At 41.3% G+C, this 27,223-nt stretch overlaps 2 protein-coding genes across 3 annotated transcripts in view; one reads left to right on the top strand and one right to left on the bottom strand.

The window, feature by feature from the left end:
- Nucleotides 1–9,029, bottom strand: part of LOC126412726 (myotubularin-related protein 6) — a 437,584-nt gene extending 428,555 nt beyond the window's left edge. The window contains exon 1 of the mRNA XM_050082454.1: nucleotides 8,765–9,029. Within this exon, the coding sequence (XP_049938411.1) occupies nucleotides 8,765–8,788 (24 nt within the window). The 5' untranslated portion in view covers nucleotides 8,789–9,029. The remainder of the gene's footprint in view (nucleotides 1–8,764) is intronic.
- Nucleotides 9,030–9,084: 55 nt separating this feature from the next.
- The window catches only part of LOC126412727 (FGFR1 oncogene partner 2 homolog), an 87,002-nt gene continuing 68,863 nt past the window's right edge, over nucleotides 9,085–27,223 (top strand). For both annotated transcript variants that reach the window (XM_050082456.1, XM_050082457.1), the window contains exons 1-2: nucleotides 9,085–9,241; nucleotides 9,326–9,460. In XM_050082456.1, the coding sequence (XP_049938413.1) occupies nucleotides 9,326–9,460 (135 nt within the window). In that variant the 5' untranslated portion in view covers nucleotides 9,085–9,241. The remainder of the gene's footprint in view (nucleotides 9,242–9,325; nucleotides 9,461–27,223) is intronic.

Genomic DNA, 27,223 nt, shown 5'->3' on the forward strand with positions numbered 1-27,223 from the left:
GAACAATAAATCCAATGCTCTATCATTTTTCATTGTGTATCATGTATCTCACATGACTGCACTTTTCTGAGCTATATTCAGTAAATGGTATAGTGCTTGTTGCATTACTCCCTAACTCAACACAGTTTTTCAGATCCTAATTACCACAGAATGCTTTAAAATCCTTTAAATCTGTGTTCACTGTCAATGAATGGTGATCCTGACCTGGCTTATGAAACTTTTTTTTAAGTGGTACAAAAAAATCCAAGGTAAAATTTTTTCAGGGTACTCAGTAAAACTTTAAGCTATCCCAAAATATCATAAAATACATTTTTAAGCAATTGGTTAAGAACCTTGTGGGAAATACATATGCGTCCTCACTAAGCTGTCAATAGACTGGGGTGTAAACCTCATAGAATGACTTTATCAGCCACTCCTTCAATAAATTATCAATCTATTTGAAACTGGTGAAATAAATTGCAGTCACCACTAATTGTTCACACTGAACTGGCTTTAATTATATAAAACTGCATACAAAAAGAGCAGTGTTTGTGTAAAGTTACCAATAGTGTTTTTTTTTTTATATACCGTACGTTCATGATTAAAGCGCAACTAATCACAGAGGTCCAGTGTGGGCTGTTAATATTATGTGGCAGCAAAACTTAGTAGATATGCTAATGTGTTAATTGGTAATCAGTTTATGCTGGAAAACATGTTAGTTCCAATTGTGGACACCAGGTGCAAATCTGGTGCTGTACACTGTATGACAGTATGACATCCAAGCTGTCATTTGACACGCCATAATGCGAGTGACAGTACAGTTATCGAGAAGAGAGACCATTGGCTGTTAGTGAAACTGTTTTATGTGAACGGCAGCAACTGCGGTTCTGGACTGAAAGAGTATCATCAAATGAAGGGTCTGAGGAGAGGTCCAATATCATTAAATGGTTTAAAGTAGATTATGATAAAATTACCCCCCCCCCCCCCCCAATGAACCATGGACCTTTCCGTTGGTGGGGAGGCTTGCGTGCCTCAGCGATACAGATGGCCGTACCATAGGTGCAACCACAACGGAGGGGTATCTGTTGAGAGGCCAGACAAACGTGTGGTTCCTGAAGAGGGGCAGCAGCCTTTTCGGTAGTTGCAGGGGCAACAGTCTGGATGATTGACTGATCTGGCCTTGTAACCCTAACCAAAATGGCCTTGCTGTGCTGGTACTGCGAACGGCTGAAAGCAAGGGGAAACTACAGCCGTACTTTTTCCCGAGGGCATGCAGCTTTACTGTATGGTTAAATGATGATGGTGTCATCTTGGGTAAAATATTTCGGAGGTAAAACAGTCCCCCATTCGGATCTCCGGGCAGGGACTACTCAAGAGGACGTCGTTATCAGGAGAAAGAAAACTGGCGTTCTGCGGATCGGAGCGTGGAATGTCAGATCCCTTAAACGGGCAGGTAGGTTAGAAAACTTAAAAAGGGAAATGGATAGGTTAAAGCTAGATATAGTGGGAATTAGTGAAGTTCGGTGGCAGGAGGAACAAGACTTTTGGTCAGGTGAATACAGGGTTATAAATACAAAATCAAATAGGGGTAATGCAGGAGTAGGTTTAATAATGAATAAAAAATAGGAGTGCGGGTAAGCTACTACAAACGGCATAGTGAACGCATTATTGTGGCCAAGATAGACACGAAGCCCACACCTACAACAATAGTACAAGTTTATATGCCAACTAGCTCTGCAGATGATGAAGAAACTGACGAAATGTATGATGAGATAAAAGAAATTATTCAGGTAGTGAAGGGAGACGAAAATTTAATAGTCATGGGTGACTGGAATTCGAGAGTAGGAAAAGGGAGAGAAGGAAACATAGTAGGTGAATATGGATTGGGGCTAATAAATGAAAGAGGAAGCCATCTGGTAGAATTTTGCACTGAGCATAACTTAATCATAGCTAACATAGCAGAATCATAAAAGAAGGTTGTACACATGGAAGAATCCTGGAAATACTAGAAGGTATCAAATAGATTATATAATGGTAAGACAGAGATTTAGGAACCAGGTTTTAAATTGTAAGACATTTCCAGGGGCAGATGTGGACTCTGATCACAATCTATTGGTTATGAGCTGTAGATTAAAACTGAAGAAACTGCAAAAAGGTGGGAATTTAAGGAGATGGGATCTGGACAAACTGATTAAACCAGAGGTTGTACAGAGTTTCAGGGAGAGCATAAGGGAACAATTGTCAGAAATGGGGGAAAGAAATACAGTAGAAGAAGAGTAGGTAGCTCTGAGGGATGAAGTAGTAAAGGCAGCAGAGGATCAAGCAGGTAAAAAGACGAGGGCTAGTAGAAACCCTTGAATTGATGAAAGGAGAAAATATAAAAATGCAGTAAATGAAGCAGGCAAAAAGGAATAAAAACGTCTCAAAAATGAGATCGACAGGAAGTGCAAAATGGCTAAGCAGGGATGGTTAGAGAACAAATGTAAGGATGTAGAGGCTTATCTCACTAGGGGTAAGATAGATACTGCCTACAGGAAAATTAAAGAGACCTTTGGAGAAAGGAGAACCACTTGAATGAATATCAAGAGCTCAGATGGAAACCCAGTTCTAAGCAAAGAAGGGAAAGCAGAAAGGTGGAAGGAGTATATAGAGGGTCTATACAAGGGCGATGTACTTCAGGACAATATTATGGAAATAGAAGAGGATGTAGATGAAGATGAAATGGGAGATATGATACTGCGTGAAGAGTTTGACAGGGCTCTGAAAGGCCTGCGTCTAAACAAGGCCCCCGGAGTAGACAACATTCCATTAGAACTACTGACAGCCTTGGGAGAGCCAGTCCTGCAAAACTCTACCATCTAGTGAGCAAAATGTATGAGACAGGTGAAATACCCTCAGACTTCAAGAAGAATATAATAATTCCAATCCCAAAGAAAGCAGGTGCTGACAGATGTGAAAATTACCGAACTATCAGTTTAATAAGCCACAGCTGCAAAATACTAACGTGAATTATTTACAGACGAATGGAAAAACTGATAGAAGCCGACCTCGGGGAAGATCACTTTGGATTCCGTAGAAATATTGGAACACGTGAGGCAATACTGACCTTACGGCTTATCTTAGAAGAAAGATTAAGGAAAGGCAAACCTACGTTTCTAGCATTTGTAGACTTAGAGAAAGCTTTTGACAATGTTGACTGGACTACTCTCTTTCAAATTCTAAAGGTGGCAGGGGTAAAATACAGGGAGCGAAAGGCTATTTACAATTTGTACAGAAACCAGATGGCAGTTATAAGAGTCGAGGGACATGAAAGGGAAGCAGTGGTTGGGAAGGGAGTGAGACAGGGTTGCAGCCTATCCCCGATGTTATTCAATCTGTATATTGAGCAAGCAATAAAGGAAACAAAATAAAAGTTTCGAGTAGGAATTAAAATCCATGGAGAAGAAATAAAAACTTTGAGGTTCGCCGATGACATTGTAATTCTGTCAGAGACAGCAAAGGACTTGGAAGAGCAGTTGAATGGAATGGACAGTGTCTTGAAAGGAGGATATAAGATGAACATCAACAAAAGTAAAAGGATAATGGAATGTAGTCGAATTAAGTCGGGTGATGCTGAGGGAATTAGATTAGGAAATGAGACACTTAAAGTAGTAAAGGAGTTTTGCTATTAGGGGAGCAAAGTAACTGATGATGGTCGAAGTAGAGAGGATATAAAATGTAGACTGGCAATGGCAAAAAAAGGGTTTCTGAAGAAGAGAAATTAGTTGACATCGAGTATTGATTTAAGTGTCAGGAAGTCGTTTCTGAAAGTATTTGTATGGAGTGTAGCCCTGTATGGAAGTGAAACATGGACGATAAATAGTTTGGACAAGAAGAGAATAGAAGCTTTCGAAATGTTGTGCTACAGAAGAATGCTGAAGATTAGATGGGTAGATCACATAACTAATGCGGAGGTATTGAATAGAATTGGGGAGAAGAGGAGTTTGTGGCACAACTTGACTAGAAGAAGGGATCGGTTGGTAGGACATGTTCTGAGGCATCAAGGGATCACAAATTTAGCATTGGAGGGCAGTGTGGGGGGTAAAAAATCATAGAGGGAGATCAAGAGATGAATACACGAAGCAGATTCAGAAGGAGGTAGGTTGCAGTAAGTACTGGGAGATGAAGAAGCTTGCACAGGATAGAGTAGCATGGAGAGCTACATCAAACCAGTCTCAGGACTGAAGACCACAACAACAACAACAACAACAACAACAACAACATGATAAAATTCGAAAACATACGTAAGCTTGATGTGGCAGGTGGAAGAGGAAAGCGTTCTATGCCAGTGGAAGTTATTGATGAGGCTGCTGTTGCTGTAATTGACCATATGGCATATTCCCCAGGTAGTGCCAGTACTAGTGCTAATGTCACTGCTTGTGAAGTGTCACAATAATTTTCTATCTCACGGTCAACAACATGGAAAGTTTTACGGTCTATTTTACATTGGTACCTGTACAAGATCCAGACGGTGCGGTAATGAAACCTAGGGCTTGTCAAGTGAACCACGATGTCAGCAAGTTGTCACAACCTCCTTGTACAGCTGCAGAAGAGCACAGCTGTATGGAAACCAATGTTTTCATGCAAGATGGGGCAGACCCTCATGTCACTCACTCAGTGAAAAATCTGCTTAATGCAGCTGTCCACAAACATGTTGTCTCCAGAGGCTTTCCAGATGCCTGGCCTTCATTGTCACCTGTTCAGAATACATGTAACTTCTTGCTCTGGGGTATCTAAAACAAGACATTTAATAGGGCCATGTTCCATCTCTTCCTGATCTAAAGGCCAGTATACAAGAAAACCTTGATCCACTTGAAGTGCTGCGAGCAACTGTTTATACCATTCTTTTATTCATCCAACATCTTGTCGTCGTCCACAGTCCTCATATTTATCAAATTGCATTAAGCGGTAGGTAATAATAAAATGCCTTTCTCATTTGCTTGACATTTTCTGCCCACATCCCATCTCTAATCCATTACATATGGAAAGATTTCTACATGTCATTCTTGCATGCAGTGCCAGATTTGCAACTGCTGTCCAATTCCCCCCCCCCCCCCCCATGTTAATTGTTTCTGCATTAATGCCTTAGATTATCTACCAAGTTCTGCTGCCATACGATAATTACAGCCCACACTGTACTTGTGTGAGTAACTGCACTTTAATTTTTAATTATAACCACCCAGTATGTTACCTATCAGTTTGAGTGGCAATCTCATTACTCCAAACTAGTTACATGAAATTGAGACAGCTCAACATACTGATACGAAAAGGTTTAGTGGACTCAACCTACTACTACCTGATGTTGGCCTTGTCCCACTACGTAATGATGATGTGCCATATGAAACCAAGCTTGTACAAACAGGAGCTAACTAGGACACTGGCATTTTTTATCTACATTATTTCCTGGAATGTAGGTAGTGGTGACAGCCTGAGGTATAAGTTACAATGAAAATTACAATTTGGAAATGCATTGATAATGCCAACAAAGTGAAGTATCATAGCCTACACTTAATCCAAGGTATATTATAACAGCGTATGGTGCACTGTCAGCATCATCATTTCAAGCAAAGGACTGGGGTACTGCAAACCTATATTCAACCAGTTAGGAATGATGACCATTTTCGTCCAGTACGTATTTATGGACCTTATTAGTTAAAAGGAGCTTTCAGCATGAGGCAAGAAATTCATAAACATGACACCTGCAACAGGAGGGACATTGAAATCTATAACTACATTCTGCTAATCACAGTGAGGTGCTTGGCAGAGGGTACATCCCACTGTACCAGTCATTAGGGTTTCTTCCTGTTCCATTCAGAAAGAATGACTGACTGACTGAATGAATGTGTCAGTGTGTAGAGTAATTATTCTAATCTCATCCTCATGATCCCTATGTGAGCGATACATAGGGGGTTGTTGTATAATCCTAGAGTCATAATTTAAAGCCAATTCTTGAAAATTTGTTAATAGACTTTCTCGGGATACTTTGTGTTTGTTTTCAAGAGTCTTCCAGTTCAGTTCCTTCAGTATCTCTGTGACACACTCCCACTGATTAAATAAGCCTGTGACATTCGTGCTGCCCTTCTTTGTACACATTAAATATCTCCTGTTAGTCATATCTGGTACAGATCCCACACACCTGAGCAATATTCTAGAACCAGTTGTACCAGTGATTTTCAAGCGATCTTCTTTGTAGACTGACCGCACTTCCCCAGTATTCCACCAATAAACCAAAACCTACCACCTGCTTTACCCATGACTGAATGTATGTGATCATTCCATTTCATATCTTTACAAAGTGTTACACCCAGGTATTTTAATAAGCTGGCTGATTCTTATAGTGACTCATTGATATCTTAGTCACAGGATACTTCATTATTTCATTTTGTGGAGTGCAAAATTTTACATTTCTGAACATTTAAAGCAAGGTGCCAATCTTTACACCATTTTGAAATCTGATCAAGGAGGAGGAGGATATTAGTGTTTAACGTCCCGTCGACAACGAGGTCATTAGAGACGGAGCGCAAGCTCGGGTGAGGGAAGGATGGGGAAGGAAATCGGCCGTGCCCTTCCAGAGGAACCATACCGGCATTTGCATGAAGCGATTTAGGGAAATCACGGAAAACTTAAATCAGGATGGCAGGAGACAGGATTGAACCGTCGTCCTCCCGAATGCGAGTCCGGTGTGCTAACCACTGCGCCACCTCGCTCGGTGAAATCTGATCAAGATCTGACTGATATTTATGCAGCTTCTTTTAGACGGTACTTTATTACAGATAATTGCATCATCTGCAAAAAGCCCGATATCACTATTAATATTGTCTGCAAGATGATTAATATAAAACAAGAACAACAAGGGTTCCTAAACATTCCCTTGTGACGTCCGAAGATACTTCTACATCTGATGAGTTTCCATCCTACGTAACATGCTGCATCCTCCCCACTGGAAAATCCTCAAATTTCATTTGATACCCATATGATCATACTTTTGATAGCATAGGTGTGGTATTGAGTCAAATGCTTTTTGGAAATCAAAGCATACAGCCAACCTGATTGTCTTGATCCAAATCTTTTAGTGCATCATACCAAGCTGTTGACTGTTTGGAACCAAAGTTTTCCGATCGTTGCTCTATAAATGTTCAACACATTGCCTCGAGAAGTGAAAATTGCACAGGACTCGAGACAGCATACTTTATACTCTTTTGAGAAATAATATAACAGTGATCAAGTGCTTGGACAAAATAATATTCTTTTTATCTGTTACATATGGCCTTATTGTGAACAATTTTCTTCACATGTTATATAAAAAACTGAAAAATTCATATGTATTTATGTAATTTTGACGGAGTCCATCCAGTCATGACGGGCAAATGATGCAGACTTGTAATATGGTAATAATATAGTATGTTCGGCAATTATTGACAAAGTTTGGTACTGCAATAATAAGCCGAGGAGGAGATGAATGTAAAATACCTGTAAAGAGTAAGTTTGAAGGCGCCACAAACAAAACGCAGGCTAAAAGTAACAAATTCCGCTTGAGTATCGGAAGAAATCTCTCTACAGTACTCATCTTCTTCATAAAAGTTTTAGCCACTAATTAAGCAATATCAGTTTCTGGTTGTTTAGGTTTGCAATCTTCCATTTTTTTTATGTTCTTGTTCGCTCAATCTTAAGTAATTAGTCCTTACTAAAAATATTCTATAATGATACACATTAAAATATGCAGCTGGTTTCATCCTAAAATCTTTGACCTGTACTTCACTACATTGATCCCGTTTGTTGCGATTCCATAAGACTAATGAATTTGTTGGTACACAGTCCCTTCATTCAATTACCACTGCAGTTCTTAATGAGTAACAGGTACAGTCATAAGATGACTTGAGTTATGGCCGAAAGCAGTCTCTGAAAATTGCTATTTTGTTGTAAAACAACTACTGTATTAGTCCTAATCTGCCTTGTTTTGTACTGTAATAATACTTTTACGAGCCCTAAAACAAATATTACATAACAGATTTATTTTCATATTTGGAACAACTTTTTCCACACAACTCCCGGATTATCTTGGAGCAATATTAAATCTTGGAACAAAAGTTTCTCAAACTCCAATCATCGTACAGTTTACTGCTTTTTGAAAAGCGCAGTTTAGGACATAAGACTGTTTCTTCTATTAATTCTGTGCAGCTACGAAACGTTTATTTAGTATAGAGATTAGTTCTCATATGCATGTTTTTGTGATCACATCTCATCTCATGTGCCCTCTACGAATTCAGACAATGGTAATAACAATGAAAATACATAATGTCAGCGAGTAAGCTACCTCTACTCACGAACGGAACTGCTCAACAGAAATTTGATCAAAATCTGTCAGAGAGATAAATAGTAGCCAATCTTTAATAATGGTACAATATTTGGAATTTCTAATTTATGCTGTACCTTACATCACTGAAGTTAATGTTTATCTTGAAAGAACTGCGTACACTGTATAATTACACTCTATCATGATTTCTTCGCATTTATCCAATATTGCATACTGTTTGGCATTATCGTACGAAAATGTGCCGCATTAACTTAGCAGACGCCCACAGTAAACGACATCAATGATGACAGATTCGAGGCGTTTGATTCCGAAGAATACTGTCAGAAGTATTTAAAGCAAAATCTGACGTTACTGAATGGAAAATGTATTAATAAAAAAAGGAAATATGTACACCACCTATTATCGACTAGAAACAATCCACCCCTTACGTACCTTAGGTGTCTTGATCAACTCCATCGTCCGGCAGCAGTCAATCCCTTTCTTTTCAAAACATTACACACACTGCGAATTAAATAGAATCATTGATATTTTGACATATCGCTCTAATCCTACGCCATCTTAATGTAAACACCTCCGATTAAATTCTCTCGAACAGTATGCAAGCATCATTGTTACAGTGGTTACTGCTATGTTTCTTCGAAAATTTGTATTGTTATCTCTGTCAGATGAGAACTTCGAATAATTATTTCAATGTCAAGGATTGATACCTAAGCATCTCAATAGTCTATAGTCTATACTGTTGTATGTGCGTCTCTGATTCAGAGATATTGAAAGATAAAACTAAACTACGATTCGGAAAGCACTGACAGTAACTTCAACAGGCTGTTGTTCATGTGATAAATTGATGCCACACAGTTCACCAAAAATGAGTGCGTGTTGTGTTTTGTAGTAGGCAACATAAAGAAAGAGGTCAGATGAAGGAAAAGTTACCGTAAGTCAGCTGTTTACGTATTTTGAGGTCTTACGCTCATTGAAAGAATTTTTACTCCGCAGATGTCTTTAACAATACAGCAAATTATTCTGGATGCCAAACGTCTAGCTAACCGATTGAAGGAACATGATACAACAGCGGACGCTTTGCTGTCACAGGCACAGAACGTGTATCAGAAAATTGACACAATGAAGCAGGTAAGTAGATCTACAAACACCAGTTAACAGCTATTACTTCGAATACGGAACACTGAGCTTGTTGGGGCGGGGGAGGAATAACAGTTAATTTTGCTATGTAGGTGACTAACACTGTTAGTCATTCTTAATATTTACAGCTAGGATGATTGTGACAGCATAGTATTATCTTCCAGTTAATATTATGGATAGTGTAGAAAGATTACAAAAATAAAATAATGAAAGTAACTAGCAGAAGAGCTACTACTTTCAGAGCAGTGTCAAATTACACCATTTAGCTGCCGTTCATCTGCATAGTATACTCGGCAATAATCTGATTACAGTAACCGTCACCTTCTTCTTCTTCTTGTTCTTTTTCAGGAATCATATCATTCACAAGATAACACAGATTTATACAGCTAACTGAACTTCGCTCAGTCAGTGCTTTCTTCTTGCAATTTACACTTAGGTATATTGCTGCATAGTTCATTCTATTAAAGCAGCCTTGGTCAGCTGAAGTGTGCTAGTAGCCACATTGAAACCTTGCTTGTGACGACACTTTTCTGTTACGTAACCTGAGATCTTAGTTTGTATGTGAGGTGACTATTTGGTCGTGATTTGGTGGAACTATCAAATGTGCACGTGAGGTAATCATGTGCTAACCAATTGATCTGCATTGTAGACCTGTGTTTGTGCTATATTCAACATACTTATTCTTACAAATACTGAACCTGCTAGGCTGTTACAAATACTAAACCTGCCATGTGAATTCAGGAAAACTGTTATATATAAATTTCAGGGTACTTTGAAGCATATTGTGTACATAACAGCTTTTCGTTATGTTTATATAATGTATGTCAACTATGAAAAATACAAGGTGACAAAATACTGATTTCACACTTTACCTTGAGCCCTCTGGTGGTGGAAGTTCACTGATTTCGTGCCACTCTGGAATGTTTAGACTCGCTGCCAATCTTAGCTATGTGACAGTATTTCTCACTGTAGTAATAAGTAACTATTGTATGTATCATGTTAACCATGTTGTGGTGTTATTCCTAGCAGCTGGTAATATTACAGACTAAAGAAACTTTACGTGGTCGTTCTAGTGGCTCACCATAAACTTTAGTGTCACTTCTGCAACACTTTTATCCAGTACATGTTTTTTTCTTTTATAAACCGTAAGGTGGCTGCACTGGGAGGAGGGGCCAGGGCTTCCCTCAGTAGCCAATGTGCTAAGAACCAATCATAAGCTTGTGCTCCCAGCATCGCCTGCTCGGGGCCCAAGTAAAAGTGTGTGACCAGTACTACACGATAGCTATTATTTTCTTGGTCTACCAAGGATATGCAATTTAAGTAGCTTTCTCCCTTCATTACAACACTGAGCATCGCATTTCCAGGCACTTTTGCCACATTACTAGCTCTTTGAACTATCTCGCTTCTCACAGTGATCTTATCCAATGTCCATATATCGTATCAACTGCTTCAGTTCTCAGATTGTCCATTGTCTCTACTATTAGCCATTGTGGGCAGATCCAGTAATTGAATCTGTCCAATTTCTTTGTATTCACCTTCCAAGCTGTTCACGTTTTCTACCCATGCAATAAAAATGAGTGAGTGAATGAAGATGTAGATTTCTGTTTGTTCTGTATGATGGGATACTTGATCTTGGTGTTTTTCAGAAGCTGGAAAAAAAACCTTCTAACCTCTTCTTCAAACCGAAATCTAAATCACTGAGTGCTGAAACCACGTGTGTGTATTTGTTTTATTTGTTTGCTCTTCTTTGAGTGTTCTGCACATATTTAACCATATATACTTGTTTTGTAAATAAAACTGCCTTCTCTTGCTGCAGCTTAATTCATTTTTCCCAGACATGTTTCGCCTTTTTCTTGCTCTAAGGGATCTTCTATTGGCACATTTTGCTGTGATCTGTTTTTCCTCTCATCTGGTCTGGAGGTTGCACTACCACTTTATTTCCGAAACATAAGCACAATTCTGTATTCCAAACTTTTTCATGCTGTTCTTCATGTTTCTCCTTTTTGTGGTGTACTATTATTTTTTGTCATGAAATCTAGCCATTTGTTCGAACACTTTGCTTTTAATGATGTAAATATTGAGTTGCAATGTTTACATTTTTAAAAGCACAGTTTTTGAACAAATAGCTATATCTAGCGACAAAAGAATAATAGTGCACCACAAAGAAGGAGAAACACAGTAAACAGCGTGAAAAAGTTCGGAATACAAAATTGTGCTTATGTCTCGGAAATAAAGTGGTAGTGTGACCTCCAGACCAGACGAGAGGAAAAACAGATGATAGTAAACTATCCCACTGAAGATGCCTTGGAGCAAGAAAAAGGTGAAATGCATCTGGGAAAAACAAATTAAGTTGCAGCAAGGAAAGGCATTTTTTATTTACAAAACAAGTATTTCTGTACTTGCTGCGGAGGATGGCCACGCAAATAAACTTGTTAGCTAACCATATAACTATAACCTTGGCAGGATGCTCAGTTGCCAAAATATTGTACCAGTTGAATGCTGAATGCAACTGTACATATGTGAATTACACTGAAGAGCCAAAGAAACTGGTACACCAACCTAATATCAAATAGAACCCCCCCCCCAAGCACACAGAAGTGCTGCAACACAATGTCTCATGGACTCGGACTAATGTCTGAACTGGTGCTGGAGGGAATTGACACCATGAATCCTGCAGGGCTGTCCGTTAATTGATCACTCCATGTCAGTTCAACCAAGGGCTCCAGCTCATAGTCTCAAATTTGACTGAAATTCAGTACACTAATTCTGCCATGTGTGGAACACTCGTGTGCAAAGTATTAGTTTCCCCTGCCAATTAGTTCCAGAATTATGACTTGTGAAAGAAGGTGGTGTGACAGAAATTGCAACCCGCATCTGGCAATCTATCTTCAGACTCAACTTCAGGTCATAATAACTTTGGAAGTATTTGACACAGTCCAGTGAAAGTTTTACAACCCAGTAACATCCATTTAGAGAACACACTCCATGAATCAAAACACCAACATCATATTTCTGAGGGAAAATAAAAAATTCCAAAACTTGATTAAAAAATTTAATTTAATATGTTAAAAGGTACATATTGTAGGTGTCCTCTGTGCCAAATGTAATTCACTCAAAAAGGGTATACATTTTTTATGGTAAGCTTAATGTGGCCTAAACACGCGCAGAACTCATCATGCCCATATCAGTCGCAAAAACTGAGTTACATGCACACGAAAATACAAAAATTTGAAAAATTACCTGAAAAAACATGGATCTTCGAAGTGTGGTAGCACAAAAGGGCAAGTGATATCCAAGCTAAATTTCACACACTGCATAAGTAGACCATAATGATATATATCTCAAAATTTCAGCATGTTATTGCAAGACATTTGTGTACAATGGAAGTTGACAGATGTATTTTGTGATGTGGCCATTGTTCCTCAACACAATTTTGTAAAAACATATCGTAAACTGTTCTGCCTCTTCTTATCCTCTCCAACAACTGTTTAATCATGAAGCAACAACATAGACAGATTAACACAACCTATCATTAATGTTTACTGCACCTTAACCGCTAAAAACCAGTCGATTGTGCTTCGAACAGAAGTTCCCCCGCACTTTAGCTGCTGTACTCTGTACATTGAGTGGCAAATTGTTCTGTCTTCCTGACACTGTGGTAGGAACTGGAACTGTCATAAGAATATGTTCAAAAGGAATCCAACAACTGTCTGCCAAACATGACCAATGAAATGATGTTGCTGGTGCCATGGAGTTCACAAATACATCACCTTCTGCTTCACAGCACTCTGCAACACATCCTAAGTACCATTTGTCATCAAAAACAGCAATGCTTTTGCTTCTGAATCCTGAGTCAGACAAACTGTGAAGACACATGTTGTGCATGAACCTATAGTTATAACCAGACAGTCTGCTCGTCTGCACATTGTCAGAGTCCACTGGAGAGAAGTGATGATGGCTCCTTGTGCCTGCAACAGTTTTAACGTGTTCTAGTCTGCTTTTTAGCAACTCTTCGACTGATTTCACCTTATCTTTCAAAACATAGAATGATTGTATGCCAGATATATTTTTCTGTACCCAGGTAAATAATTGAAGAGGTGTTAGAATGTGACCTTCTGTAGGTTGCTGCAGACTAGCTTGTGATGCCATGCACTTAATGGTGGCACCAATACCATCACATACATTTTTACTATGACTTGTTGCAAAAAAATTCCATTCTGCTTGAATCTGAAAATCATGGTAATGCATGCATAAATTTTTGAGATTTTTACAGTTTTTGTACTGACTAGCTGCTCCATAACTGAAGTATTTCGCAAAATGTATGTGAGGCAGCTTGTTTTTCACATATGCCATGACAGTGCGAATGTGGACATGAGCTGCAATGGCAGCATGAATTGAACAGTCGCTAAAAACACACAGGTTCATGACAGACACATCACCTGATTCACCTCTACAGTAAATTGCAAATGGCTGGAGAGTTGCTTGACTGTTGTCCCAATGATATCCTTGGGTGGCATCTTGAACTGTAAATGCACAATTTTCAGAAAAGTCTAGTATTACTATAATTTCATCTTGTTTCAAATTATCCTTACAAAACTGGAGATAAGCTGATTGTGCTGCTGCTGTGGAGCTGTGTGTGGTCAGTTTGTCCGTTTTTTTGACAACACACTTCAACAAAATCTTCCACTGTACGTTGCTTTGTTTCAAGACTTGTGCGATCCATGTGTGTCCATTGTTTATAAGAAACAGGTTCATCTTCATCCATAAGGATTCACCATACAGTTTGTTATTCATGTGTTCCGCAAGATTTGCCTTACCAGGACACTTTTTACATCTGTGTATCATGCACTGGTAGGAACTGATGGTACACACTAGCAGCTTCATTGCACCTTTCTAATCCAGACCAGAATCCTTTATAGCAGCAAACATCAGCTTAGCATTTTGATGGGTCTCATACACAAACATTGTGTGTGCCCCTTGCACTTACAGGCAAACCCATTTTGGCCGAAGACTGAAAAAAGATGATAAACCTACTTTGGTATTGGGATACTTTTCCTTGAATTCTACATATAGTTCTGATATGTTGCAGAGCAAGTCTTTTTGGCATCTGTACACATATATTTCCCATTTTCACTGTTACACAGTCTTATTTTCCAGGCATTAATCGGCTGTAGTCATTATTTTGATAAAACTCCGACACTAGCACCTTTATTTCTGAACTCAATTGCTTACCGTGAGCCTGCTGAAGTTGTGGAAGCACTCCATGGGTTGCTTTTATTTTCCTAGCTTGCTTTGCGATGTATGTAGAACCATTGAATTCCTTTGCAATGTAGTCAAGAGACCAGCTGGAAGGTGCAAGAGTAAGAATAGCTACATTTTTCTGGTGTGTGGATATGGCACAATTTTGTCCAAATCAGAGCGTTTCTGGCACGATTTCTGTTCCTTTGGAGCAGGTAGTTCTTCCTCTTCCACCATCAGTGTGTCAGCCATTTTGTGTTTTAATTCCATTTGAGCTTCTTGTAGTTTTCTTCTACCATAGCTGGGTCTGTCTCTTTTTCCAACTTTGTGTGTCTTCATGGGAGACAAACCAAGATCAGTCACTGAAGTATTTAATTGCTCATCCGCTGTGATTGTAGGTGGGTGATACTCTTCGTCACTGTCATGTAAATTATCAGAATGTTCTTGATTTTTTAGCAGTGTAACACACCTGGAACATAACTTTGTCCTGGTTTCATGTTAAGTCCTATGCACTGATTCACTTTCAATACTGATTTTATATCAGTTTCTCTGAGGCTTCACTTCACTGTTTTCTTATGAATCCGAAATGGATCAAAACAACTTCTTTGTAGGAAAGAATACTTATCCAGAAGCACTTTCATATGATGATAACAAAGACTAAAGTTTCCTGTGCCCACAGGGTGTATCCCGGATCTCCATAGCAACAAATCTTGGTCCAATTCATCCAGATCATACAGTACAAAGCGAATGCCACATTTTGTTCCATTTGTTTTATGACATTCAGATGCTTGTGCTCTACCAATAGTGCAACTTGTTTGAACAAAAGCACCACTAGTACACTCTTCTGCCTCCATACTGACTTTCCACAACAGTACTGACCAGTCTGAATTAGAATCTTAAAAACATGAGTAACCTGTAAGAGTTGCTTGTTTCCTTTGTTGTTCCTGTGTTATAACTTCAAGTTGAACAAATATATTTCAAGGAAGACGCAATACATGAAAGTCACAGATCAAGTAAACAGAGTAAGATGTGTGTACACTTTAAGAGTCAAATCATAACTGAGTCCAAGTCTAGCGGCCGCTGGTTGGCTGGCCGCTTAGGTGGCGCTGCTGCTGCTGCATGGCTAGCAGACAGCGCCACATGTAGAGGACATGCCTAACTGCGCGGCGGCACTTTGAAAGATCGGCGAGTCACAACACTTTTCCCCCCTTTGAATTTGTTGCACAGGTCTTGATGGAGGTGGTCTGTAGATCGCTAATGTCCATAGGTGTTGTTTGACTGGCCGTAAAGTCTCGAGGAGGAGGCTTCCCGTACAGACGGAAATGTCCCCGATGATAACGGGTCGAGATGACAGGAGATGTGGGGGGTCGAATCTGCTGGGGCCCCGTGCACCAATCTGCCCGTTACGGCAAGTCCGGTTGTTATAACAGGAGATATGGGCAATGTGTCGGCATCCGTAGGAGGAGGAGACGGCGAGTAGAGTTGCTCCGACAGATGATGGTCATCTGGTTCCTGCATGGGCAGGTCTCCTGGTGGCGTCAGTTCTTGTGCTGGCACTGATATGATGGTGAGAGGACTGCGTTGTGAGTAATGAGATTCCAGTAGCCCGAGCGTCTGGTAGAGCTGAAGGTGGTGTAGCGGCATCCGGAGGAGGTGTTGCCGGCACACGAGGCCGAAGCTGGACCGAATGATGCACTGCAACACCCGTGTCTGTCTGGATTTCATACAGGCGTCGGCCATGGTGTCGTAAGATGCGGCCAGGACTCCATTTTGGCCACCTGCCATATCCCCGTACCCATACAAGGTCTTCGGCGGTGAACCAGCCAAGCGAAGGCACCCGCGGCCATGAGATGGAAGGCCGCAGAAGATGAAGCAGCGTGCGGGGCTGTCGGCCATGTAAGAGCTCAGCCGGGCTGTGGTCGCCCATGGGGGTGAAACGGTAAGAAGCCAGAAATTGGAGAAGCGCATCATCAGCAGCAGAAGAAGTCAGGAGTTTCCTCATCTGAGCCTTACCATTTGACTGTGGATGGAACGGAGGGGCCGTGATATGTATGACGCCGTGACGGGCACAAAAATCCGCAAAATTGGAAGAGGTAAATTGTGTACCATTATCAGTAACAAGAGTAGATGGAAGGCCTTCCAAAGAGAAAATGCGAGCTAGAGCATTGGTGGTTGCTGCGGTGGTAGGCGACGTGCAACGGACAATGAAAGGAAAGTTAGAGTAGGCGTCAATAACGAGAAGCCAAGAAGTACCTAAAAAAGGTCCCGCAATTTCAGCATGAATACGCTCCCAGGGCCACTCAGGCGAAGGTCACGGTGACAAAGATGACTTCGGGGCGGCGGCCTGTGACACACAAGGGACGCAGGCAGCGACCATGTGTGCGATTTCAGAGTCGATGCTGGGCCAGTACACATGACAGCGCGCCAGAGATTTTGTGCGAGAGACACCCCAGTGCCCTTGGTGAAGGAGGCGCAAGACCGAAGCACGCAGGTACAACAACACGCGGCGAAGCATTTTCGGTGGAAAGGAGGATAATACCATCCCTAGCCGTGAGGCGGTAACGCAAAGCGTAGTAGTTCTGCAACGGATCAGAAGTCTTAGTGGACGGACAATCTGGCCAACCCTTCTGAATACAGCGTAAAACCCGAGAGAGGGTAGGGTCAGAACCCATAGCAGCCGCCAGCCGGTCCCCGGTGATGAGGAACCCGTCCACAACCCGCTGCTAGGCAACATCCAGGTGGAAACACAGAAGTTCGTCCCTATCGATTGCCAGATCAGGACCCATGGGAAGCCGAGACAGTGCATCAGCATTCGCATGTTGAGCTGTTGGCTGGAAATGAATCTCATAATTGAAACGAGACAAGTAAAGAGCCCAATGCTGGAGGCGGTGTGTAGCCTTGTCAGGAAGTGACGTTGATGGATGAAACAAGGAAACAAGTGGTTTGTGATCCGTAACAAGATGATATTTGGATCCATAGAGGAAAAACATCAAACTTATGAAGAGCATAAATAATGGCCAAAGCTTCTTTTTCAATTTGAGAATACTTCTGTTGGGCATCCGTGAGCGTTTTGGAGGCATAAGCTATGGGTTGTTCAGAACCGTCAGAAAATCGGTGCGCAAGGACTTCACCGACCTCTTAGTGAGAGGCGTCTGTGGCAAGAACAAGATGTTGGCCAGGTCGATAAGTAGCCAGGCACGGGGCCTGTTTCAGCATAGTCTTCAATTTCTGGAACGCCGCATTGCATGTCGTGGACCAGTGAAAAGGCACGTTTTTATGCAACAGGCGATGCAACGGCTGAGCCACCGAATCAGCAGATGGTAAAAACTTGTGATAGTACGCTATTTTCCCCAAGAAGGCCTGCAGTTCCTTAACAGAGTGGGGCGAGGAAGGGCATCAATCGCAGCGACAGTTTGCTGAAGTGGACGAATACCATCCCGAGAGAGTTGAAACCCCAAGTACGTGATAGATGCCTGAAAAAATTTTGATTTCTGAAGATTACACTTAAGACCGGCAGTCTGTAAGACATGAAAAATTGTGTTGAGATAGTGAAGATGTTCATCAGTGGTGGAGCCAGTGACAACAATGTCATCCTGGTAATTTATACACCCAGGGACAGTGAGCAATAATTGTTCCAAGAATCGCTGAAAGAGAGCAGGGGCGCTGGCAACCCGAATGGCAATCGTTGGTATTGATAGAGACTGAAAGGCGTGTTAAGGACCAGAAACTGCCGGGAAGCAGCGTCGAGAGGAAGTTGATGATAAGCTTCAGACAGGTCAAGTTTAGAAAAATACTGGCCTCCAGCATATTTAGTGAATTCTTCAGGTCGAGGCATAGGGTAAGTGTCGATAAGGCATCAAGCATTTACAGTGGCTTTGAAATCATCACAGAGACAAATATCACCATTTGGCTTAGCAACGAAGACGACAGTAGAGGACCATTCACTGGAAGTGACAGGAAACAAGACCCCCTGAAGCAGTGAGACGATCCAGCTCCCATTTGACCTGATCACGAAGGGTCACAGGAATGGGCCGAGCCCGAAAAAACTTAGGCCGAGCAGTGGGTTTGACCATGATATGAGCTTCAATGTCGTTTGCATGGCCTAACCCAGGAGAAAAAAGGGACAAAAATGTTGTCGACAAGGAATCCATTTGAGCATAAGGAATAGCATCAGAGATGATATTGACAGAGTCATCTATGGAGAACCCAAAAACGCAAAAGGCATCAAAACCAAAAAGATTCTCCGCGTTGCTGTGGTCGACCACAAATATGGAAACAGTGTGAACGACAGATTTGTAAGATACCTCAGCATCAAATTATCCCAAGAGTGAAATCTTCTTTTTATTGTAAGTCCGTAATTGCCTAGTGACAGGTGACAGGATTGGAGAACCCAACTGAAGGTACGTCTGAGAATTGATGATAGTGGCAGCAGAACCAATACCACCTGAATGCGAACATCTCGACCTAGTATTTGGACAGTGAGGAATAACTTCCCTGAAAGGGAAGAAATACAATTGACAGACAACACAGAATCAGAATCAGCGTCTTGTTCATGAACATCATGTATGCAGTCGGATTTGCAAACGGATGACACATGACCCTTTTTTGTATTTGTGACACATGGCCCAACATTGTGGACAATCTTCTTGTGAATGTTTCGTAAAACACCGCGGACATGAAGGAAGTTGCCGTGGGTTTTGCTGCAGCGTCTTAGAAGTTTGTTTATAGGCCAAGGCTGCGCTTGGGAGCGCACTGTGGCCACGTCGGCCAGCGGGGACACGCCACACGCTTCATCAACATCACACAGAGGTTGTATTTCCCCGACGTCACCCCATGCCTCTATTTGCACTCCAGCGGTGCGAGAAATTTCAGAAGACTGAGCGATGGATAGGACTTCATCTAGAGTCGGATTTGCCAACTGAAGGGCATGTTGCCTAACTTCTTCGTCGGACACCGAACGGATAATAGCATCCCGTACCATGGAATCAGCATAGGATTCTTTGTGAACTTCAGTAACAAACTGACACTTTCTACTGAGGCCATGAAGTTCAGCAGCCCAGGCGCGATAGGATTGATTCGGTTGTTTTTGACAACGATAAAAGGCAACACGAGAGGCTACCACATGCGTTTGCTTTTGAAAATAGACAGACAGAAGTGAGCACATTTCAGCAAAGGACAAAGACGCAGGATCTTTCAAAGGAGTCAATTGCGACGACAACAACCAATACATTTGAGGTGAAATCCATGAAAGGAACAGAGACTTACATGTTTGTTCGTCCGTGACATGAAATGCCAAGAAGTGCTGTTGAAGACTTTTTCGTAATCAGACCAGTCTTCCACCGTCTTGTCGTAAGGAGGAAAAGTAGGTAGAGACAACGACGAGAGACGCCCCGCATTTGATGTCGCGACGAAATCACGAGTCGCACTTGTGAGAAGCGTTTGCTGTTCTGCTAGACCTTGCAATAGTTGCTCTAAAGTACCACGGAAACATGTGGGTCAATGATGGAAAAGAAAAATCACTACCTCGTCACCAATTTTTATAACTTCAAGTTGAACAAATATATTTCAAGGAAGACGCAATACATGAAAGTCACAGATCAAGTAAACAGAGTAAGATGTGTGTACACTTTAAAAGTCAAATTATAACTAAGTCCAAGTCTAGCGGCCGCTGGCTGGCTGGCCGCTTAGGTGGCGCTGCCGCTGCATGGCTGGCAGACAGCGCCGCATGTAGAGGACATGCCTAACTGCGCGGCGGCACTTTGAAAGATCGGCAAGTCACAACGTCCTGCCTAACAATGACTCATTCTGTCCCTGAAAACTACCATTGTTTAACTTTCTGTTGCCTAATGGTTCCCAACAATTGCGGCAGCTTTATCTGAAACAAGCTGTCTGCATCATCACTATTACTTGCTAAATCCTGTTGAAAGAAACATAACTAAATACATCTCTGTCAACTTTTATTGTGCACAAATGCCTTGCAATAACAAGTTGAAATTTTGCCACATAATATATTATGGTTTACTTATGCAGTGTTTGAAATTTGGCTTGGATATCACTTGTTCCTTTTGTGCTACCACACTTAGAAAATCCATGTTTTTCAGGTAATTTTCCAAATTTTTGTATTTTCGTCTGCATGTAACTCTGTTTGTGTGATTGATATGAGCAAGGTGAGTTCTGTGTGTGTTTAGGCCACATTAAGCTTACCACAAAAAAACAAAAAACAAAAAAAATACCCTTTTTGAGTGAATTATGTTTGGCATAGACGGCACCTACAATATGTACCTTTTAACGTATTACATTTTTTAATCACATTTTGGAATTTTTTATTTTCCCTCAGAAATATGTTGATGTTTTTTGATTCATAGAGTGTGTTCTCTAAGTGGATGTTACTGGGTTGTAAAAATTTCACTGGACTGTGCGGTATAGTTCCAAAGTTATTAAGGCCTGAAGTTGGGTCTGAAGATAGATTGCCAGATGCGGGTTGCAATTTCCGGGTCATGCTACCTTCTTTCACAAGCCATAATTCTGGAACTAATTGGCAGGGGAACTTAAAATTTTGTACATGAGTGTTCCACACTTGGTAGCATTGGTGTGCTAAATTTCAGCCAAATCTGAGACTATCAGCTGGAACATTTTCTCAAATTGGTTGAATTGACATGGAATGACCCTAATCCATAAGAGTACCAGGGGGTGGAGATCTCTTTTGAACAGCACATTGCAAGGCATCCCAGATATGCTCAATAATGTTCATTCTGGGGAGTTAAGTGGCCTGTGGAAGTGTTTAAACTCAGAAGAGTGTTATTGGAGCCACTCTGTAGCAATTCTGGATGTGTGGGGTGTTGCACTGTCTTGCTAAAATTGCCCAAGTCCATCGGAATGGACATGGACAGGAATGGTTGTAGGTGATCAGACAGGATGCTTATGTATGTATCACTGTCAGTCGTATTTAGACGTATCAGGGATCCTGTATCACTCCAACTGCACACACCCCATACCATTACAGAGCCTCCACCAGCTTGAATAGTCCCCTGATGACGTGCAGGATCCATGGGTTCATGAGGTTGTCTCCATAACCATACACATCCACCCCCTCGATTCAGTTTGAAAAGAGACCATCCGACCAGCAACACTTTTCCAGCTATTAACAGTCCAATGTCGGTGTTGACAGGCCCAGGTGAGGCATAAAGCCTCGTGTCGTATGTGCAGTGAATAAGTGTACATGAGTGGGCCTTAAGCTCCGAAAGCCCACATCGCTGATGTTCCGTTGAAGGGTTCGCATGCTGACACTTGTAGATGGCCCAGCATTGAAATCTGCAGCAGTTTGCAGAAGGGTCACACTTCTGTCATGCTGAATGATTCTCTTCAGTCGTTGTTGGTCCTGTTCTTGCAGGATCTTTTTGCGGCCACTGCGATGTCAGAGGTTTGATGTTTCACCAAATTCCTGATACTCACAGTACACTCGTGAAATGGTCGTATGGGGAAACCCTAGTTCACCACTAGCTCGAAGATGCTGCGTCCCATCACTTGTGCACTGACTATATGAGCTCGTTCAAACTCACTTAAATCTTGATAACCTGCCATTTTAGCTGCAGTAACTGATCTAGCAACTGTGCCAGACACTTATTGTGTTATATAGGTGTTGCCAAACACAGCGCCGTATTCTGCCGTTTACTGTTCTCTGTATTTGAATATGTAGGCCTATACCAGTTTCTTTGGCACTTCTGTGTATCTCGTCATCAATTTTGTAGGGAAAATATAACAATACATTATATACAAATGACACATGAAGTAACATTATAGTTAAATTTCATCTTTACTTCTGTTTCACTCCCAACATGGGCATCTGACCTCCAGCCAGTATTCCTTCATTCCCAAAACATTGCTACTTTTCATTTACCAGTACCACTGAATTGCCATATATTCAGTCATAACTGGAAAACACACAAGAGAAAAATGGCAGCAATAGTCTGATATAAACACACAAAGGAAAGAAGAAATGTATATTCTCAGTCTTAATTCATAATGATTAGTATTATTATGAGTCATTATGATCACGTAAATGCCAAAATATATCTCAAGTAGAAATGTTTTTAATTTTGATCTGAATTTACTTCCTCTTCCAACTCCATTATGTATGGTGGAAATGCATTATAAAGGAAGATTCCAATGTTCTACAGTTAAATTACATCTTACTTCTGTTACTCTTCCAATATAGACACCTAACCTTCAGCCAGTACTGCTTCTTTAATGAAACATTGCTACTTCAGGTTAACGGAAACGTCGAATTCCATCTGTCTGCTTTGACCAATGATGTCACCAATATGGCGGAAACGACCACTTACAACAACTCCCATATCGCGACAATGACATCATTATGTAAACATGACAACAAAACACAAAAATAGACCAAAAAACCATCAAATACATATTCCGCCAAAAATATAATGAAACTAACGGGACAAGCGGGGGAAATTGGGGGTTTCTTGGATGGGGACAAACTAAAAATAAACACACGCCACTAAACTAAACGACAAAAATGATAAAATAAAATGACCAAAACCTTCCCAAAATGAACTAAAAACAATATCCACTGGAATCGAACACTTCCCTTGACCTATATAGGTCAACAGAAACTACCGATACCAAATCATAAATCCAAAAACTACAACCACGTCCACAATCATCACTACCTCAAAAAACACAACAAAATTGAAATCGAACACTTACCTTGACCTATATAGGTTAACAGCAACTACCGATACCACACTATAAATCTCAAAGCTTTCACCACCATCACCACCACCACGCTGAAACCTACCAAAAAAAAAAAATCACAACAACCTAGGAAATCAAAATTGGAATTACACACTTCCTGTGAACTGTTCTGTTATCCTTAAGACATCTCTACATATAGCCATCCCTGCTCCGAGATGCCAGAATTTTAGTAAGCCTCATTTCTTCACAACACACTGAACACTTCACGACTTCAGCCAACAGGCCGAATAGCTGAAGAAATTTTATTAGAGACAATGCTCTGTCCCCCCCATCATCGCCAACAACTGATAACTGTTGACCTGTATCCATATCTGCCAGAGATATAAGCAATGCAATCTACCAAAATTCACACACGATGAGCAGAAAAGAACAAAAACTACAATATCGTCGACATTACCAAAACAAAATCATTAACTCACTGAAAAATATTCCGCTGAAAGCACAGTCACCACCGATACCACACACGCGCAATGCTACCCCGCAAATGAACCTCATATGCCACATAACACGCTACCCATGAACACATCACCAGATAGAACCACCAACCGCAACAATACGCCACCTATCATGCAAACTAAACCAAAAACATCACCTAACACAAAACACATAAACACACCACCAGAAATCACCACCAGTCTTATCAAAAGGACACCTACAAACATGCCACTCTCACAAACTAAGCTCTGAGCTGTCATGACGTCACACACCACAACAGCCTTACATCACGGGTCAAAGCCGGCGGGTGGAATCGGACGCTTCTGTTGACCCGCTACTTCTCTTTTTCCAGAATCGCTGAATTCCCAAATATTCAGTCGTAACATCAGTTCCCCACCACCAACAGAGTCTGCTTGGATTAAATGCTTTTCATCATCTTCTGTCTTTCCACAACCTCTTGGTCGCAACTTGGCCCAATCTTCTGTCTTCCACATGCTTTCCTTCACTCCTTTTGACCATCTCCTTACTCATTCACCCTCCATCTCGTGCATTTTCCTAGCTTCTTATCCTTTTTCAGTAGCAACACTTTCATGTTATTTTTGTGACACCTATCAGACTACTCTATACTATAGTGATGACATAGTATACAGGGCTATTACAAATGATTGAAGCGATTTCATAAATTCACTGCAGCTCCATTCATTGACATATGGTCACAACACACTACAGATACGTAGCAAACTCATAAAGTTTTGTTCGGCTGAAGCCGCACTTCAGGTTTCTGCCGCCAGAGCGCTCGAGAGCGCAGTGAGACAAAATGGCGACAGGAGCCGAGAAAGCGTATATCGTGCTTGAAATGCACTCACATAAGTCAGTCATAACAGTGTAATGACATCACAATAAAGGATGGCAGCCAAAAACAGTTGCAGGATAGAATTTTTTTATTAAAATTCTTGACCAAGGTTTCAGTACATATAAATATACCTTCATCAGAAGTACAACTTCCTGAATAGAAAGAAAGTCTTTCTATTCAGGAAGTTGTACTTCTGATGAAGGTATATTTATATGTACCGAAACCTTGGTCAAGAATTTTAATAAAAAAATTCTATCCTGCAACTGTTTTTGGCTGCCATCCTTTATTGTGAAGAATTTTAACAGTTGCTGCTGCAGCCATGTTTAAAATCTTGAAAGTGTAATGACACTTCAGGACGAAGTTCAACAAAGATCCACCTACTGCTAACTCCATTCGGCGATGGTATGCGCAGTTTAAAGCTTCTGGATGCCTCTGTAAGGGGAAATCAACGGGTCGGCCTGCAGTGAGCGAAGAAACGGTTGAACGCGTGCGGGCAAGTTTCACATGTAGCCCGCGGAAGTCGACGAATAAAGCAAGCAGGGAGGTGAACGTACCACAGCCGACGGTTTGGAAAATCTTACGGAAAAGGCTAAAGCAGAAGCCTTACCGTTTACAATTGCTACAAGCCCTGACACCTGATGACAAAGTCAAACGCTTTGAATTTTCGGTGCGGTTGCAACAGCTCATGGAAGAGGAAACTTGTTTTCAGTGATGAAGCAACATTTGTTCTTAATGGTGAAGTGAACAGACACAATGTGCGAATCTGGGCAGTAGAGAATCCTCACGCATTCGTGCAGCAAATTCGCAATTCACCAAAAGTTAACGTGTTTTGTGCAATCTCACGGTTTAAAGTTTACGGCCCCTTTTTCTACTGCGAAAAAGACGTTACAGGATACGTGTATCTGGACATGCTGGAAAATTGGCTCATGCCACAACTGGAGACTGACAGCGCCGACTTCATCTTTCAACAGGATGGTGCTCCACCGCACTTCCATCATGATGTTCGGCATTTCTTAAACAGGAGATTTGAAAACCGATGGATCAGTTGTGGTGGAGATCACGATCAGCAATTCATGTCATGGCCTCCACGCCCCCCCGACTTAACCCCATGCAATTTCTTTCTGTGGGGTTATGTGAAAGATTCAGTGTTTAAACCTCCTCTACCAAGAAACGTGCCAGAACTGCGAGCTCGCATCAACGATGCTTTCAAATTCATTGATGGGGACATGCTGTGCCGAGTGTGGGAGGAACTTGATTATCGGCTTGATGTCTGCCGAATCACTAAAGGGGCACATATCGAACATTTGTGAATGCCTAAAAAAACTTTTTGAGTTTTTTTATGTGTGTGCAAAGCATTGTGAAAATATCTCAAATAATAAAGTTATTGTAGAGCTGTGAAATCGCTTCAATCATTTGTAATAACCCTGTGCATACATAGACCTGTGACTGACTTCGGTTGGCAACCGTAGGACACAAAGTGTAAAATAAAAGGGAAAAAAACACACCACTGGTGAAAGATGTTTGGTCGATAAAACAAAACAATAATTTGTGTACTTGCAAAAAAATGTAGCCCCATCCTTAATGCGTTATTATTTTTCTGCAAGCATGGGGACTGAGCTCAAGACTCCAGTATGATACATGTGCAAATGTTCACACAAAATTTCAGCAAAATCTGTGATTGTATCATACGGGAACCTCTAGAACACTTGCCATGGAATGAGGCAGCATTGTGTGTCCAGCAGGCGCCATGTAGGGGATTAGGTGTGTGTAATGTATGTGTGTATGTATGTATGTATGTATGTATGTATACATGCATGTGTGTGTGTGTGTGTGTGTGTGTGTGTGTGTGTGTGTCAGTGTGTTGTCTGTTTGTATTTGTTCTGTAGCTCCATAAAAGAAATAATTTGAAAGCCAACAGTTGATGACTCAGTGCTTCTGCTATTCAATGACTGGTCTCCTTTAATCCAAAAGTATTTTCCTTATAGCAGAAGTCCTTTGACAGGACTGGAATAGGAAGTGCTGGGAATAGGAGATGCTGGGTGTGTGGATTGGCAGGTCTTGCACCTGGGTCTCCCACAGGGATATGATACTTGTGGCAATGGATTGGGAGTGGTGTAGGTATGGACTAGAATGCTGTAGAAATTAGGTGGGCAATGGAATATGACTTTACGAATGGCGGGAAGGCTCTAGGGTGGAATGACCCTCATTTCAGACCATGATGATATGTAATCAAAGCCTTAGCGAAGGACGTGGTTCAGTTTTTTCAGTACAGGGTGGTATCGGGTGATGAAAGGGCAATCTTTTTTTTGGCTGGTTCTTGGGAATGGTAGGATGATTTGGGGGTATGAAGGGAAATTGCATGGGAGATCTGTTTGTGGACTAGGTCTGGCGGATGGTGCCTGTCTGTGAAAATCTTGGTGAGACCCTCAGCATACTGGGCTAGGGATTCCTTG

Source organism: Schistocerca serialis, chromosome 7, assembly GCF_023864345.2.
Source record: "Schistocerca serialis cubense isolate TAMUIC-IGC-003099 chromosome 7, iqSchSeri2.2, whole genome shotgun sequence".
Lineage (NCBI taxonomy): Eukaryota > Metazoa > Arthropoda > Insecta > Orthoptera > Acrididae > Schistocerca > Schistocerca serialis.